The sequence below is a fragment of the Electrophorus electricus genome, chromosome 21 (genome assembly GCF_013358815.1).
Source record: "Electrophorus electricus isolate fEleEle1 chromosome 21, fEleEle1.pri, whole genome shotgun sequence".
In the NCBI taxonomy this organism is placed as follows: domain Eukaryota; kingdom Metazoa; phylum Chordata; class Actinopteri; order Gymnotiformes; family Gymnotidae; genus Electrophorus; species Electrophorus electricus.
Window position 1 is genome coordinate 5,657,901 of NC_049555.1, and position 17,353 is coordinate 5,675,253.

Below are 17,353 nucleotides of genomic sequence, written 5' to 3' on the forward strand. Positions count from 1 at the left end.
ATTTCATTTATTTAATTAGTCCTTAAATTATATTGATAGAACAATATGTGTGCATTCTTAAATATGTAGGCAAAATAGGTCAGTTTGGCCAGTAAGCTAAGTGTTTATTGTTGATGCGGAGAAACTTTGGAACAGCACTGTGCAGGCTTTCTGTACTTTGTTAGCTAGCTAGCTATAGTGAGTGGTAGATTCACCATTATTTGACATCCCGAATGCCCTCTGAAGCTGAAACTGAACGAGGTGAGAAGCAAACTAAGTGTGCGCAAAGCCTTCACTTTAAAGCTTTCAGAGGATGCCTCCTATGTCCTACAACACGCACTTCTACTACTCACAGATAATAAACCCACTATTCCAATATTCTGCTTGCACCCCTGCAGGATCAGGTTGTCGGCTATGAGGGCGAGATCTATTTGAGATGAAGTGGTCTAAGAACAGAGCAAGAGAACTGGAGTTCATGCTGGTGAGAGAGTTTGAGACAGAGAGGGGGGGTAATGAGTAAAGCAAGATATCCTGAAAGAAAAAAACAACTTACAATGTACTCAGATGACAACACTGTGTGTGTGTGTGTGTGTGTGTGTGTGTGTGTGTGTGTGTGTTCAAGCACACGTACAGAATTACATCTAAGTTAGTAAACTAATACGAGGCTTGTCCACGTGTGCATGTCTGTATAATGTTTACAGGTGTATGATTTTCCCACGACCTCTGTGAGCTGTGTTTATTACCCATTCCTGCACTGTAAATCTCACAGTTTCATGTTTACATAATTCTGGCTCCTAATACTGATTTATGGTGTGACAGGAAATAGAGCACATCGTGCACAGAGCGCTGAGTCTCTTCAGGGCCGATGGGACAGGAATGGCGGATTACATGCTGGAGTTGCCAGGTGACGGACTGAAGATCTCAGACATCTGGGTTAACACTTCCTGGCTCCAACAGGCCTGGTTCAACCCACTATGGGTTTAGTACAAGAAGATTTTGGGAAGGACTTTGGTCAAAGGTTTGGTTAAAGGTTCGCAAATGCTTGGTGACAGTTAGGTAGGAATGAGTAAGGGTTTGGTAGAGGCCTATAAGGCTTTGGTAGAGATCTATAAGGGTTTGGTAGAGACCTATAAGGGTTTGGTAGGTGCCTGTAAGGCTTTGGTAGAGGCCTGTAAGGGTTTGGTAGGTGCCTGTGGTGTAAACGCTTATCAGCTAATATTACTAATGAATAGACTAAAGCTATTCATCTTTCCAATATCTCTATTATGTCACATTTGAGACACAACACATTTAATAACACATCAAACGTACAGTGTAGCTACAAGTGTTTTTTATAAACATTTATAAACTACATTTCAATTGAAATAGCAATTTTTTAAAATAAATGTTATTCTAAAACTGCATCAGTGATATAAACAATTTCATTAAAATACAACATCAGATTAAGTACAGATATAGTATATCTGGAATTTTACACTTATGATAAGGAGTAATGCTACTCTTCCACATGTGTAATAATGTAAGCACACAGGTAAAGAACTGCAAAAATGTATCATTCTATTTAAAATAAAACACCACAGGAAGTAACAGCAAGGTTAGAAAGGCACTTTGAAGTTCTTTAAGAAATCAAATAATCTAAATATTAAGACACATATTATGCTGATTACAGTCTGATGGAGTCTGATGGAGTGGTTGAAATGTGTGACAGTGGGTGATGTTATAGGTGGAAGTGTTGGAGTGTGATGGTAGGTGATGTTATATGTGGAGTGGTTGGAGTGTGATAGTGGGTGATGTTATATCTTGAGGAGTTGGGGTCTGATGGTGGGTGATGTTATATCTGGAGGGGTTGGAGTCTGATGGTGGGTCATGTTATATCTGGAGAGGTTGGAGTCTGATGGTGGGTGATGTTATATCTGGACAGGTTGGAGTCTGATGGTGGGTGATGTTATATCTGGAGCGGTTGGAGTCTGATGGTGGGTGATGTTATATCTGGAGAGGTTGGAGTCTGATGGTGGGTGATGTTATATCTGGAAGTGTTGGAGTCTGAAGGTGGGTGAAGCTTTTCTCAGGTTCTTGGACTGTGCTGTAGATTGGAGTTTAGTCCTTGCTGGGCAATTTCACAAGACTAAGGTCATGTTATCCCCTGAGCAAATGTACTAACTCATGTAGCTTTACATGGATAAAAAAAACTGCATTCAGCACAAAAAACCCCCAACATATTTTCAAGACTTTAATTTTGAATAAAAAGTTTATGCTTACCATCTAAAGCCACATTAGGACATGTCAAGTTTTAAATGGGCAGCAGGAGTTCCTCAAATACTTTTGTTTTGATCAAATTCACAATGTCAGTTATTTTTACAGACTGCTGCCTCATCAATATTCTGGCACCTTTTACCTAAACTGACCAGTAGAAATAACACCAGGTTACTCTAATCCCATGGGAACAGCCATCAGTGGCGGATATAGAAAGTTTTACATGAGTTGGCAATGGAGTGGCAGAGAATATTAGGAGGGTGGAATGTATGGGGACTACAGATAAGTGAGTGAGGAATTTAGACCAAATTCAAGTCTCCTGTTTTATAAAGCACTAGACTGATAACAATATTTCATACAGCAGTAATGTTTTGTAGTTCTGATCAGTAAAAGCTACATGACAGCAATGTATAAAATGAGTAGCCATTATCATCTCTGTAATTTATATTGCAATTTCATATCCTGTACGAATTTATCATAAATATTACAAAAATTACAAAAATATTACAAAATATTACAAAGGTCTTGCAGTAAAGGATATATGACAGGAAGAATAATCCCAGTATTTAAAGCAAGCATTTACCAGTACAGTATAGACCATACTCACCTCATGAGAAAATAAAAATTCAGACTGAAAATCAAAATTACACCACTTTCAAATGCAACAATACAAACATACTTTATATATAGAATTATTTAAAGATGGATAATAACATTATTTGCTGTTGTTTTCAGATAATTTATGTTGTTTGCTAAAGAAGAACTTAGGAAAAGGGCTGTAATTATATTTATTTATTCAGTTGACTTTATTATATTATTTGCTTCAGAAATAACTTACACTCCATGTGTAACAGTGATACAGACATAATGAACTATGCCATTTGCATAGCCTACTGTGGGGAGACTTTTGTTTTGGTGATGTTCACTGTGGCGTACTCTACTTCCTCTCCTTGAATAAGAGCCTTTGGCAGTTGAACAGTGGAGTAGAGCACTTCCTGTGTGTGGGAGTGTGTGAAATGAACACTGGAGTAGTGAACTTCATCCTGATCATCTGAAGATACTGTGGAGTCACAGGTCTTAGCCAGGGCAGAGATATTATCATATACAGGAGCAGAGTCATGCTGAAGGAGAGAGAGAGAGAGAGAGAGAGAGAGAGAGAGAGAGAGAGAGAGAATGAAAAGGTTTCTCTGGAAGTAACAATAATCAACATAAGCACTAATGCTGGCTGCACAGTCCACTATGACATGAGACCCATTAAGAACAACTGCAGTGATCTGTTGAGTCCCTCATTTAAACTCACATTTGTGCTGGTCTCCTCACTCCTTCTGCTGACAGCTGCAGATCCCCTCCTGGTGGAGAACCACAGTAATAACATCACCAGCATCACACTCAATTCTCCTGCATTAATCTAAGCCCTCTACAGTTACTACAGTCTGGGGAAAGTGAATTTAATCCTGTTGATACTGTGTGACCCTATACTGTAAACATCAGAGCAAAGATTCTTTGGACTGAGCAGGAAACAGCCTAAAGCATTGGCAGGGTGTGTAATATCAATGTGGCTTCAGCTTCTTACCTCACCCATAGACAGACAGCAATGAGAGTCAGAAAGAAAACCACAGTGACTCCAGAAGCTGCGTATGTCCCAGCTGGGTTCCCTGCATCAGGAAGGAGAGGGCAGCATGTTACACAGACGTGTGAACATTCTCGCGATAGAGAGGTGAAAACAAACCAGAACAGATGCTCTATGAAACTGCTCATTAGTGTGCTAGTAACATTTCTTTCTTTAACCACTGTAGCCATTGAATTCGACCCATAATGTACCTGTTGGAACTGAATATTCTGATGAGTCCATTGATCCAAATTGGTTCTGAGCTGTGCAAAAGAAAAGTCCAACTGCTCCTGTAGCCAAAGTTAAATTGGTGCTGTTTCCCAACAGTATAACACCACTTCCTGTCTTCTTGTACCAGGAGTAATTACTGATGGGGTTGGAGTCACTGTAGCACAGCAGTGTCACCGAGTCACCAGACACACGGTCAGTAACAGACGGGACTCTGGGAGGGTCTGAGTAGGAGAACAGGAATTAAAATAAATACACTTAAAATGTCATTTAACTTATTATATTCATAACACAAGAGGATAACACAAAGCAAACTGCACCTACATAACACATCCAGCAGGGTGGTGGTGGAGTTGTGCTGTCCCAGCTGGTTGTGAGCGGTGCAGTAGTAGAGTCCACTGTGCTGGGAGCTGATGCTGGAGATGCTGTAATTCTGGCCTGTTGCCAGCAGTGTGTCTGCAGCTGCTCTCTGCTTAAACCAGGAGTAGGTGAGAACAGGAGGGTTTGCCTCACTGCTGCAGGTCAGAGTCACTGAATCTCCCTCCACTCTCTCTCCAGAGGAAACCATCAATGCTCTGGTGTTTCTAGGGGGATCTGAAAACAAACACTCAGTGTTAAAACTAAAGCTCAACTCTAAATCCAAACAAACCTTAATATCTGTAACTTTATATATACATATATATTAATGGCCCTATTTTTGGGGTGTTTATCAACTATCCTGATAAGTGTCATCTGTGTCATGAACTCGGGTCACCTTCCTAATGTGCAGATAGCCATACACCTACCTGGAAACTCACCAGCTTCTGATTCACACTCTATTCAACACACGCGATCCAGTTCTCCTGAATGATCACCTGTCCTACCTCTGCCCCGCCTTCCACCCTCTCTCCTCCAATCACCTTCCTCCCTTTCTCCTCCAATCAGCTTCCTCCCTCTCTCCTACAATGATGTTCCTCCCTCCCTCATCCAATCATCTTCCTTCCTCAGCTCTTCATATACCATTGGAAGGTTGCTGGTTCAAGCCCCACCACTGCCAGGCTTCAACTGTTGGGCCCCTGAGCAAAACCTTTAATCCTCAATTGCTCACGTTGTACTCAGTCATAATTGTAAGTTGCTTTGGATAAAAGCGTCAGCTAAATGTAAAATGAAAGAACATTCGACTATTCCGACTTGCTTTGTTGCAGCCGCACTGTTTACCTTTGTAGCTCATTTTCGTGTTTAGACTGCCGCTATTTGATCTCTCAGTGTCCTCAGGTTTTGTCTGCGTTACACTCTCTCTCTGTAGGGGGGCTTCTACTCTCTACAATTGTCCGTGTTTTTCGATGCAGCCTGTCTGTGTTTAATTAATGTCAGGGGTTTTATAGCATCAACTGTCATTCAGAACTCTGGTAATTCTCTATTTTATATTGATATCGAAGTGCTCATTGTCAGACTTATTTTACAGTGGGCATGTGTTACTAAATGGTGTTGAACCCAGTTTGAGTCAGTTGTAGTTGCTTCCAAAATTAAAGTCGCTTAATGTATTGGCTGTTTTTTCTAGCTTCTTTATAACACTAGACACTCTGACAGTGTTGTGACCTGTGCAGGGTATTTAAATATATAAACACAGCACATATACTGTGCATCCATACATATATACTTCACATGTACAGTATTAATCATACCTTATATGTATTTATATGTTACATTTAAAACATGTTGAATATGTTGTTTCATTAGGGTATAACCTGCACCTACATAACACATCCAGAAGGGTGGTGGTGGAGTTGTGCTGTCCCAGCTGGTTGTGAGCAGTGCAGTAGTAGAGTCCACTGTGCTGGGAGCTGATGTTGGAGATGCTGTAATTCTGGCCTGTTGGCAGCAGTGTGTCTGCAGCTGCTCTCTGCTTAAACCAGGAGTAGGTGAGAACAGGAGGGTTTGCCTCACTGCTGCAGGTCAGAGTCACTGAATCTCCCTCCACTCTCTCTCCAGAGGAAACCATCAATGCTCTGGTGTTTCTAGGGGCATCTGAACACAAACACACACTGTTAACATTAAAACTAAACTCTCATACAGAGTCTGGTTAAGAGATTCTTATAAATTCAGAAGTTATAGTTGATAACTGTGAAACTACAACAAAGAGCATCATCATCATGAGCTGTAGTAGTAAGTATTGATTGTAGTGATGTTTCTGGTTTATGATTAACTGACTTTATTAAATGCATCAAGCCATCATGATTTTCATATGTAAATTCTCCACTCACACACAGGAGGAGAGAGGAGGTTCTCATTGCCTTCAGTAGCACAGCTATAACTGACTGCATCCCTGACAGCAGATACAGAGCAGGAGACAGATGTGCAGTGAGACACACGCTGTCCGTTCTTGTACCAGATGTAGGTGGGGTTGTAGGGCAGAGTGCAGGTGGAGCTGCAGCTCAGTGTTACTGTCTGTCCCTCTGATCCTGGGACTGCTGGAGAGTCCACATTCACCTTCAGGCCTGTATGGGAGACTCTCATAAGTGTCTTCAGGGCTCAACACACAGATGGTGAACCATGTGACACTGCCAGACACAGAAGACTTATCTTACCTGTGACAGAGAGAGACACACCAGCAGAGCTGTCTGTTTGTATCATGTAGGGGGCTTTAAATCGGAGGAGATATTCTGCTGAGTCACTCTCTGTGAGATGTTTCAGTCTTAGTGTGTTCACATTAGCTCTGTGACTGAAAACCTCCACTCGGTCATCAGCATGACTCAGCTCTTTGACCTGTAGGTGGAGTCTGGCGTACCAGGCAGGTTGGGGGGTGGGCTGCTGATCCGGGAAGGTGTAGTAACCGTGTATGTCCACTGATGAACCAATCAGAGCACAGATGCTCTGGGTGACGTAAGTTACACTCCAGCAGCTGTCCTTTCCATAAACACCTGTAACACATAAACTGAGTAAATCATAGCTGAACAAACAGACTACCAGTTCTTTTAAAGTCAGTTGTATATAATCAGAAGCTGGGAGACAAGACTTGTCTTGTGTCACTTGTCTTGTTCTCAGGGAAGTTGTGCCAAGTTTCCAGTGGGCCCTTTCATGAATGACCTGTTTTTAAAAAGGGCAAGTAATGTCAGTATATTTTGTGCATGTTTATACAATTACATAGCAGGTTTTCTTGTGTTCCTAAGTGTCTGCATGAACACTACTTATAAGTGCAGTTACAGTATAGACCCCTCCTTTACGCCCTCATCCATGTGATGCCTCTCGCCATGTTTGATGTGTTGTTGTACTCGGTTAACGTGTCACCGTGTGTGTTGTGTTTACACTCCTTTCCTCACATGTTGCCATGTCCCCCTTTATTACTCATTAGTGTGTCTCCAGCCTCCCCTGTTCCTCATTTCCATCCCTGTGAATATTCCTTCTGTTTCCAGTTTTTATTTACTAAGTAATTTACTGTTTATTTACTAGGTTGTATTACCAGTTATGATTTACTATATGGATGATGATCAATGTGTAAAGGCTTTAGCATTTAGATGGTCCTCTTATTTTTACTTTTACTTTTATTCTTTTACTTAAATTTTTGCCATTAAAAGACTTTTGTGTCTTTGTTTGGTTGTTTGGTTGTTTTGAGACTCACGCCTGCATCCTGTCACAGTAAGAGTCTAATAAACAATGTAACACTTGCTCTTTCGTCAAAACCAGGTCACCCATGAAAGAGGCCAACAGAGGTTATTATTATTATTATTATTATTATTATTATTAGTTACATTTATATAGCACCTTTCTCAAACTCAAGGTTGCTTTACAAATATTGCTTTTTTTTCTTTTTTTTTCCAAGAACAGCAGTGGTTGATTAAAACTTCCAACTGCCAATAATATGTATGTAAACATAAACACAGTGGATTTAAAAATTAAACGCAGTGATTTATGGAAAAACATGTAAAAAAAATAAAAGATTCCAAAAATACCTTAAACACTTGAAAACTCTTAAATTGAAATATATCTAAAAATGCTGTAGTTGTCTTATGTCTTAGCCATATGTGACTCAGCATGAGTTCACTGTAATCTAGTAGAAGTTGCCAGTGACACAGAGTGAGTGCAGTTTAAAGTGAGGACAAGAGCAAGAGACAATGAGAACACAAACAAAACACACTGATGTAGTACTGCTGAACCAGCTAGCCAGTGCCCACAAATGTATAGAGCCCAAAACAGTGAAAGGTGCTTCCCAGCTACTTATAAACATGTAGGCAGAACCAGCAGCAAAAAACAGCAAAAACAAACAACAATCAAACAAACTTTTTATCTGATAGAAGCTGCCAGTGAGATGCGGACAGAGTGATAAGAGTTTAAAGTGAGGATCTTACAGACAGCAGGAGAGCGGAGCTCCTCATATCCTCTTACAGCACAGGAGTAGCTGCCTGCACCACTATAGTCATACATATACAGTTCATTAGTGTTCTGCTTATATACAGGCTGTCCATTCCTGTACCAGATGTAGGTGGGGTTGTTGGGCAGAGTGCAGGTGGAGCTGCAGTGCAGTTTGGTTGTCCATCTATATGTGTTTGGCCTCATAACCTTCAGATCTGCAAGTCATTTTAAATAAGAAGCTTTGGTGTTATATTTATAAATAGTATATAGTTAACTAATCTTATGTGATTACGTGTGACAGACAGAGATGCTCCAGGTTCACCAGTGTATTGACTGTATTAGTAATATTAGTAATGAAAATGTTAGCTTTTAATATTCATATTAGCTTTTAAACCAAGCCCAATAAATGTGTAGGAAATATGCATAAGATTTATTGATCATATATATATATATACTCACTGAGCTCTTTTTTAGAAACACCTGCTTTAGGTAAGTGTACAGTCAGAGACTATATATAACCCATCTGTGGTGATGCACAGTTGGTCTTAACCATCTTCATTATCAGTGGTTATTTTCTGACTGCAGAACCAGATGGATGGTGAACCAGTCTCAACTCAGCAATGACAATGACACATGTAAACCAGTAACACACCCATGTCTGATAAACTTGTACAAACGCAGCACAATCATAACTACATTTATGTCCATCAGTATTCAGTATTAGTCTAACTAAGATCCAACTGCAAGACACGTTTGCTTAGTAAGTTCAGACTATGCTGCTGTGAGTGTAGATGGTACAGTGAAGGGACTGGTGTTTGCTCAGCTCTTGTAAATGGTTTTGTCCAGTTTCTTACATGCACACTATTGTAAATGTAGTCAGTATCACTGCTCTGTTGAAACTGTTTCACCACCTTCCTTCTGTGTGTACTAGTAACAGAGAATCAGGTGAATTATCTCAGCATGAAATATCACACACTCTCATGTCAGCTCTGACCAGACTGGACTGGAAGGGATAAAGTGACTGAATAATTAAAAATGTAATAATATCCATATAAAAAGAATAACACACATGTGGCATGCAAATATGTAGCTTAAGATGGATTGTCTTATGGCGAATATTGAATAATACTGAACTTCTGTATTAGCATTGAGATTTCTTGCATACTTTGTGTGTGTGTGTGAGAGAGAGAGAGAGAGAGAGAGAGAGAGAGAGAGAGAGAGAGAAAGAGAGAGAGTGTGTGTGTGTGTTCTATGTTTTATGTTTGTTATTACCTGTAACAGTTAGAATAACTCCAGATGAAGCAGATATCCATTCACTACTCCATATTCTAAATCTGAAGTTATAAACTCCAGAGTCACTTACATTCACGTTGTTCATTGTCAGTGTACAGTCATTCCACCGAGTGCTTACAGACACTCGTCCTAAATATTGAGGGTCTTTACTCAGGTCTTGTGGTTCTCCATCAGGTCTCTGGACCTGATACCACTCTCTCGCTCTGACACTGGAGGAACTAGATGTATATTTGCAGGGGATTTTTACTGTAGATCCAGTAAGAGCACAGAGGCTCCGAGAGGAGAGAGTTACACTCTGCTGAGACTGAGCTCCTGGAACACACACACACACACCAGGATTATAGGGGGGAGTTTACACTCTTATCTTTATCTGAGTGTGACTGTCATGGTGTGAATGCTGCTGTTGCTGCTGCTGCTGCTGCTGATGATGATGATGATGATGATGATGATGATGATGAACACAAACACACATTGGCATTAGAACCACAAACAGGACTCTGCAGTTTAAAGAACATACAAAGCAGTGCACTGTTGCAACATAAACAAATAGATACTGGCGATGGAGGCATGCAATTTAAAGGTGCAAGGAGTTGGATTTTGTAACAAATCTTATATCCATTGTGATCTTTATATATTTATTATTTTCTCAATTTTTTCTGAAGTGATTTTTTAAAAGGCTCAATTCTGGTTGACGTGAATCAGATCTTATCTGAGGAAAATGTTAGAGAAAAATTAAATGGTGGCTTGAAAGGGCAGTGGTGATTTGCAGAGAGATCAGAGAGAAATATAAATAGAGATTTCACAAAAAGGTTTACCTGCCAGTAAGATGAGCAACACTGCTACTGAAATATTTCCTCCCATTACAAATATCACAGTATTCCCCTTTGGACAAAATGTATTTAAGTTTAGTTTTTATTTTTAATCTGTACTGTATTAATATGTAATTAATATATTCTCCAAACTAAGCTTGGTCCTCTGCTAAGACTAGAATGATGATACAGTTACAAATTTGTAAGAATATTTCTAAGAATAAGTCAGAGTTGGGGTTCATTTTAAGGTAAGGACTAATATCAGGGTTCACTTTTGTACTCTTTCTTACAACTTTATTCAAGCAGAATCTAATGACATCTCTCTCACTTGTTGTAATTCCCTGCAGGGTTTTGTGAGATCACGCTCACATCTGTTGGCATGTGCAGTCTGTCACTCCCTTCTACTCTGTTCATCACTGGTCAGTGTGTGACCACAAGACTACTGCTGACAGGAGATTATTGCAATGGCTCATTCTCAGCACAGCAGTTACACAGGCATGAAAGAGGCATGGAAGTGGTATCAGAATCAGAATCAGAATTTGCCAAGTACAAAGTGTACATAGAATTCTCTTGGTGTTTAAATAAGATTAAGTACACTAAGATAAATAAAAAAAGATAAACTTCATAAAAACAAAATCTAAACTATATATACACACTATATGTAACCTGTATATGCATGACTACATATAAACTATATATCTTATACATAAACTATGTATAACATAAAAGACAAGTGCACACACACACACACACACACACACACACAGACACAGTTTGTTCTGCAAAGCAATCTCCATTAATGGCCTTAATGTCACGCCCCCCTCCTCAGCTCTCTCTCTCACGTGATGGGACATTCCACGTGGCTTTGTGTTTGTTTTCCCTCGTGTAGGCGTGTCTCCACGTGCCCTTTGTTTACTTCCCTGTTCCCACATTTCCACACCACCCTTATTACCGATGTTCCTCGCTTTCATCTGTGTCTAGTTCCTTCCTAATCAAATACCACGCTGTTAGTATTTACCCTTGTCCATTATTATTGTCATGTTGTGTAACTGTTGTGTGTCCCTTTGTGTAAGTTCGTACTTGTATGTTGTGTTTTTTTCACGGTGTGCCCCGAGAGCCAAAGGGCGAGGTGCAGGACGCACAGACTCCATCGATGTGGACAAACATTTATTAACACACAAAGACAATGCACTCACATACAACATCAACGATGAACACGAAAACATTTAACAATGACGATGCTAACATTAACATCAACAACGACCAACAACTCTGCACACTATGAAGAGGGTTTAAATACATACAAACAAGGTGCAGGTATGTGCAGGCGTGGTTACAGACAAACAAAACCCTCCCACTGCACGCTGCGGGCCAAACCACGTGATTAGTGAGAGGCGAGCGTTCCGTTACAGTTCTCGACTTCTACTTTCGTTTACATTAAACATTGATTCGCTTGCATCCTGCCTCATCATACTTAAACAAGGTTAGGACCTATTTTATATTCTTTATCCAAGACCATCCAGGGTAATTGTCTTATTATATCAATATACAGTATAAAATATGTTGTTATATAATTCAGATTAGACATTTTGAGTTCATTTCAACGGTTACGCAAAAAAGGAGATTGACCATCAGCAGTTATGTATGTGCATATATGTAGGCTATTAATTTGTTTTAGCCTATTATTAGTAGAATATTAAAGCATATAAAAAATTCAGCAGACTGTGCATGCACATTAACAACACATTGTAGCCACCTCTAGACAACTCTTTGCTACCTCTGGGACTCCCCAGTTAAAACGTCCTAGAACCGCCAATGGCATGAAGGTGTGGTGTGCTGTGATAGCCACAAAGGAATACAATACACTTTAATACAATTAAAATATTCAGTATGGAACTTTGTACAATTTTGAATAGACAAACACACACACACACACACACACACACACACACACTAATATAAAAAATCTTCAGTTTAGATGTGCAGGTAGTGGGAATTTCCAGGTGCAGAAAGTTATTTGAGATCTCAAATTGTTTGCAGTTATTAAAAAATCTGGGATTTTTCTTAAGTAGCTTTTCACATATTTTGGCTATACCCACCTGTTAAAATTAATATAGTTTCTACCCTATTCAAGTTCCCACAAATGTACATCAATTGTGTGTATATATACACGGGATAACATGATGAATATCCGATGCCAATAGAACACCATTAGAGCTTCATATCTTTACTCTCTTCACTCCAGCTAACAACAACATCGCGAGCTCATCAGGTAGGCACCTCCCTTTGGTGGGGATCATTGAATTAAGCCCACGACACCTCCAGGAGGCTCAACAGTGAGATCTGGTGTCTCAGTCTCACCCCCTCTAAGTTCCCTTTAAACCAAGCTCTACCTCTTAAACACTGTGCCACTCACAAAGACACACACCTCTTAAACACTGTGCCACTCACAAAGACACACACGTCTTAAACACTGTGCCACTAATAAACACAGCTGCACTTCTTAAACACTGTGCTAATATTACTGTAAAAACCATGATGGCCTTTCCGGTGACTAAGGCCATACCCAGCCCCACTGGCACCATTAATGCGCGCTCAGTGCTGCCAGTTCCACTTGGCTATTACCTTTAAGCATTCTCTAACACCAATCCACCCTGGGCTGCCTGGTGACTAAAGCTGGCACCATCAATGCCTCCTCAATGCCACCAGTTCCATCTGGATCTACCACTTTACACCATGACATGACAGCCTCATCCATTCTGCCTTTATGGGGCATTACCCCAACCAGACTGAGCTCTCCTTATCCACAACCACTGACTAGCCCTTTCAGCTACTTCTGACAACTCCTTCACAGCTACTGCCAAATCTGTGCCGAACTGCACAAGTTATAATGTGGCAGACTTTGTGACAAATCCCCTAACACCTGTCTCTACTGGTCTTATATGTGCCTCCCACCTGCGTTCTCTCACCTCAGACACTGCATCTTCAAATGAAACTGTAAGCTCTCAAAATTAAAGCATCCAGGTTTTGTAAAAAAAAAAAATTATTATTATTATTTTTTTTTATGAGTACCACACCATGTCCAGCCTCAGCAAGGTTAACACAGTACATTGTGGGACCTGTAGTTTTTTATTTACATCAACAAATAATTTCCAGTCTCGTCCTTCGCCCCATCTACCAATATCTAAAGCCAGTGCTCATTCTCCAACACGCTCCACTTCTCATACAAACTCATACAAATCGCTTTATTAGATATTCCACTGAGCAATGTGTTAATCTCTAGACATTTACTATCAAACACTCTAACACTCTTAAGATCTTGATTGTGTCTCCACATGTGACAAACTAAACTTAGACGCTGATAAAATATGCTTCAGCGTGCCAAACCCCACACATAATTTACACTTAGGGTCTTGGCCTACCCACTGTCCATTGTCAAAGCAATATCATGCGTGCCCAAAAAACAAAGTAAAAAATAAAGGAAATATTCAAAGTTTACCTGCCAGTAACATGACGATTGTTGCTACTGTAATATTTCCTGATGTTCGGAAAGACATGTTTCACACACTGGTTCACACCGGTCACACAGAAGTGATACTTGGAGCTCCAATAAGTAATAACTTTAGGCTAAATACTAAATTTAAGCCTTAAATGAAGGTCTCGGCTACTTTCTTGTGTTCCTGAGTATAACGGCCGTGACCTCAGTCCTGCTCCTCCTCACCCATCCTACACTGGGAAGATGTTGTGATCTTGGTTACTGTCAAACAGCAAAGACACGGAAGGTGTGTTGTGCATTTAGCAGAGCGTTTGTTCATCACACCTCCCCCTTTTAGCTTATAACCTCTTCCTTTTTCTGTTCTCAAGACCACAAAACTCATTTAAGTGTGAGAAACCTTTTTTCCTTTTTGTTTTTCTACTCATTTGCTTTGTTTGTTTGTTTACTGGTAAGTTAAAGATGTACTAGTCTGCCCTGGTATCAGGCTTGGCCTCTCCTGTGTCCTGCATCATCTGTTACACCAGATGCCACATCTATTACTCCTGTCAAAGTCCCTGAGGTCAGGTTTGAGTTTGATCAGACTGACTGGTAATGGAATTCTGGGTATTTCTTCTACAGATTGACCATAAATTATATCTTTGGTCATCATGGCTGCCCAGAGCTCGTAGCCACATACATTAGTCCAGACTTTCGTATAGCAGAAGCTGTGAGTATATTTAGGTCAAATGTCATCAAACAGGAACTCAGCAGCCATATAGATGAGAGGGGAGAATGCAGTGTGAATACAGATTGACATTTGTACCACTTTAGTGTTAACCACATGCCCAACTCGTATCAGTCAAACACACAGCTGCTGTACTGAACATTTAGGTGAAGATACAAGAATTTTTATTTTATGTTATCTTCACTATGGTGAGTAAATAAAGTTTGAAACCACTTTTTCTATTGTAGCCACTTCATTTGATTAAATATAAAATAAAAATGAAATGTAAAATCCAGAGTTTGTTGTTTCCAGATTTTCTTTTGTAAACTGTTTTTGAAGTAAGTAGTAAAACAAGCAATATAAAGACCTTAATCAGCCACAGCGGGGCAACAGTGAACTCAGGAAACTGTACTGAACACTGGAAAGCAACACAGCACAATGAGTCACAGCAAGTGAAGTCAGAGCATTTCATGACAACAGAGTTTATGTTGAATTCATAGAGACAGAGAAACCCCAAAGAATTAATTAATTGTGTCAGGAATCGATATTTCTGAAAATAATCTTTTATAGCAGGTTAAAACACACATTCTTTGGAACTGTGTGACCATCCTTTTAGTCTCTCAATTTTGCTTAAAAATACAGTGATGCTGTAAACCTGTCAGAAATGCCAGTAGCCCACCCAGTGTGTACTGCAGGTAATGCATCATTTATTCATACGTCACTGTGTAGCCTTTAGTCCACAGGACAGGAAATGTGACAGTGATGTACTTCATCCCCAGTGTACTGGTGTAGTGATGCCTGTTGAAATTACATATAATTTGATTTAGTGGCTGTGTAATACTTTCTCATGTATTACTAAATTTGAATACGTTTTTTTCTCTGCTGGTTACACATGTGATAAACAAAACAAACAATAAAAAGTAGGCTCCAGTTAATGTATCTTTTTAACCCAACTTATTTCTATATATAGTTGTTACATTGAGTATTCAGTCTTTTTATATAAAATTACACAGTCACATGTTCTTTCTTCAGAAATATATGAAATATATATATTAATGCATTATAATTTCTTAGATGTCTCTGTACATCATATTCTATGAGAATACGTAAATAAACAAGAACCACGTGGTGGCCCAAACTACACTGACACTGACGAGGAGGACCGTTACACTTTGTAACAGTATGCGAGTAATTAATGAAGCAAACTGACTTTATTGATTTTAAGTTTGTCTGTGCTGGCAAACTCAGAAAACAAATATTGACTTGTCACTACCACAATCTTTAGCGGTTGCTTCACAATTAGATTTTATTTTTAATTATAAGGTTTTCATAAAAGAATTGTACTTAAAAATGTTGTTTCTAATGTTCTCTTTCTTTAAGGTAATGATTTTTATTCTGATTAAAACAATATGTAACGGTCAGGGCCACCTGCTAGACTGCCCTCGGTGGCCAGAAGAAGGCAGAGACTTCCGTAACGGTAATAACGGACAACCAGCAGCCCGAGTCTGATGTTCCTTAAGGGACGTGCTCCCTCTGCTGGGGGAGGAGAGGAACGTTCCTTGATTAATGGCTGGTGGATTCTGATTGGTTGTGCTGTCCTGTGTAAAGAAGCGCATTGTTTGGAAGTGGCTGCTTGCCCGCCCACTGACCAGACTAAACTCAGTTCCGCTATAATTTAGAAACGAATAGTCAGCAATCTAAAATCTGTTGTTAGCAAGTCTACCGCTGAGGGCCCAATTTTGTTTACCTCTCATTTTCTCTTTTTTTATGTTGGCTGTTATGTTAGATGTTATGGTATTTGTTGTCTTGATCTTGCAATTGGATGGCATCTTTTTTTTTAACCTAAAATTTAGTTTTTAATACATACTCCTTCTCTCTCTCTCTCTCTCTCTCTCTCTCTCTCTCTCTCTCTCTCTCTCTCTCTCTCTCTCTCTCTCTTATATTTGATTTGTAGTCTGCCACAATCAGAGCATTAGCTATAGACGTACACTAACCTACTGGAGAATAAAATTAACTTTATAGAACTAAAGACAAACAAACACAGGCGTAAGGAATATATATTGGAAAGTGACTATATTCAGTCGCCATCAAATAGAAATGATCCAGCAGTTTATTATTTGTGTGTAAAAAGAGCTACAGCTCTCAGTTTGTTTGGTAGTGAGATAAAATTTACAAAGTGAGCCTGAACAATTTTATTCCACTACATGTATTAGTACATTTGTTACAATTGGAATCAATTTTAGTATGTGTTAGAATTTGTATTAGATCTAGAATATGTTTGAAATCAGTCTTATAAGTGTACTATAGATATTTATTTGGGGTATAGATTTGTGTCAAGCTGTTCGATTATACCTTGTTTAGATTGTCCAGGATGAGCTGGTACAGTGAGGTTTTTATTTCCCTCTAAAATCACAAGCTGCATGTACCTCACATGATGAAGCGTACACCATGTATTACTGATATATGAAAGCAGCCTATCACAGATGGTGCTTCATATTTTTGATGGAGATTCTTCCTGGAAATAATTCCACACCACAGAATGGACTTTCTTAAGTGATCCTTCCATTATGTTATGGTTTGTCATTTTCCAACTTGGCTTATTATTTGCTGTTATCTCTCCACTCACTGAAACCCTTGAACTGGGATTCATTTAT

The 17,353-nt window shown here is 39.5% G+C and overlaps 1 protein-coding gene across 1 annotated transcript; it reads right to left on the bottom strand.

Annotated features, from left to right (window-relative positions):
• Positions 1 to 1,952: 1,952 nt before the first annotated feature.
• LOC113568638 (sialoadhesin-like) lies at positions 1,953 to 14,259 on the bottom strand. The gene is made up of 11 exons (XM_035520757.1): positions 14,000 to 14,259; positions 9,671 to 10,003; positions 8,395 to 8,613; positions 6,637 to 6,969; positions 6,313 to 6,546; positions 5,807 to 6,076; positions 4,394 to 4,663; positions 4,054 to 4,293; positions 3,806 to 3,887; positions 3,533 to 3,581; positions 1,953 to 3,353 (listed from the first exon to the last, which is right to left on the bottom strand). Exons 1-11 carry the CDS (start codon positions 14,055 to 14,057, stop codon positions 3,123 to 3,125), a joined length of 2,319 nt encoding a protein of 772 aa, XP_035376650.1. The 5' UTR covers positions 14,058 to 14,259; the 3' UTR covers positions 1,953 to 3,122.
• Positions 14,260 to 17,353: the final 3,094 nt, after the last annotated feature.

Bases quoted from the DNA above. Each gene is read 5' to 3' on its own strand.
- LOC113568638 (XM_035520757.1), bottom strand. From the start codon at position 14,057: ATGTCTTTCCGAACATCAGGAAATATTACAGTAGCAACAATCGTCATG. The intron at 6,077-6,312 runs GTGAGTGGAGAA...GTTTGTGTTCAG, and splicing joins CCTCCTCTCTCCTCCTGTGT to ATGCCCCTAGAAACACCAGA. The intron at 4,664-5,806 runs GTAGGTGCAGGT...GTTTGTTTTCAG, and splicing joins CACCCTTCTGGATGTGTTAT to ATCCCCCTAGAAACACCAGA.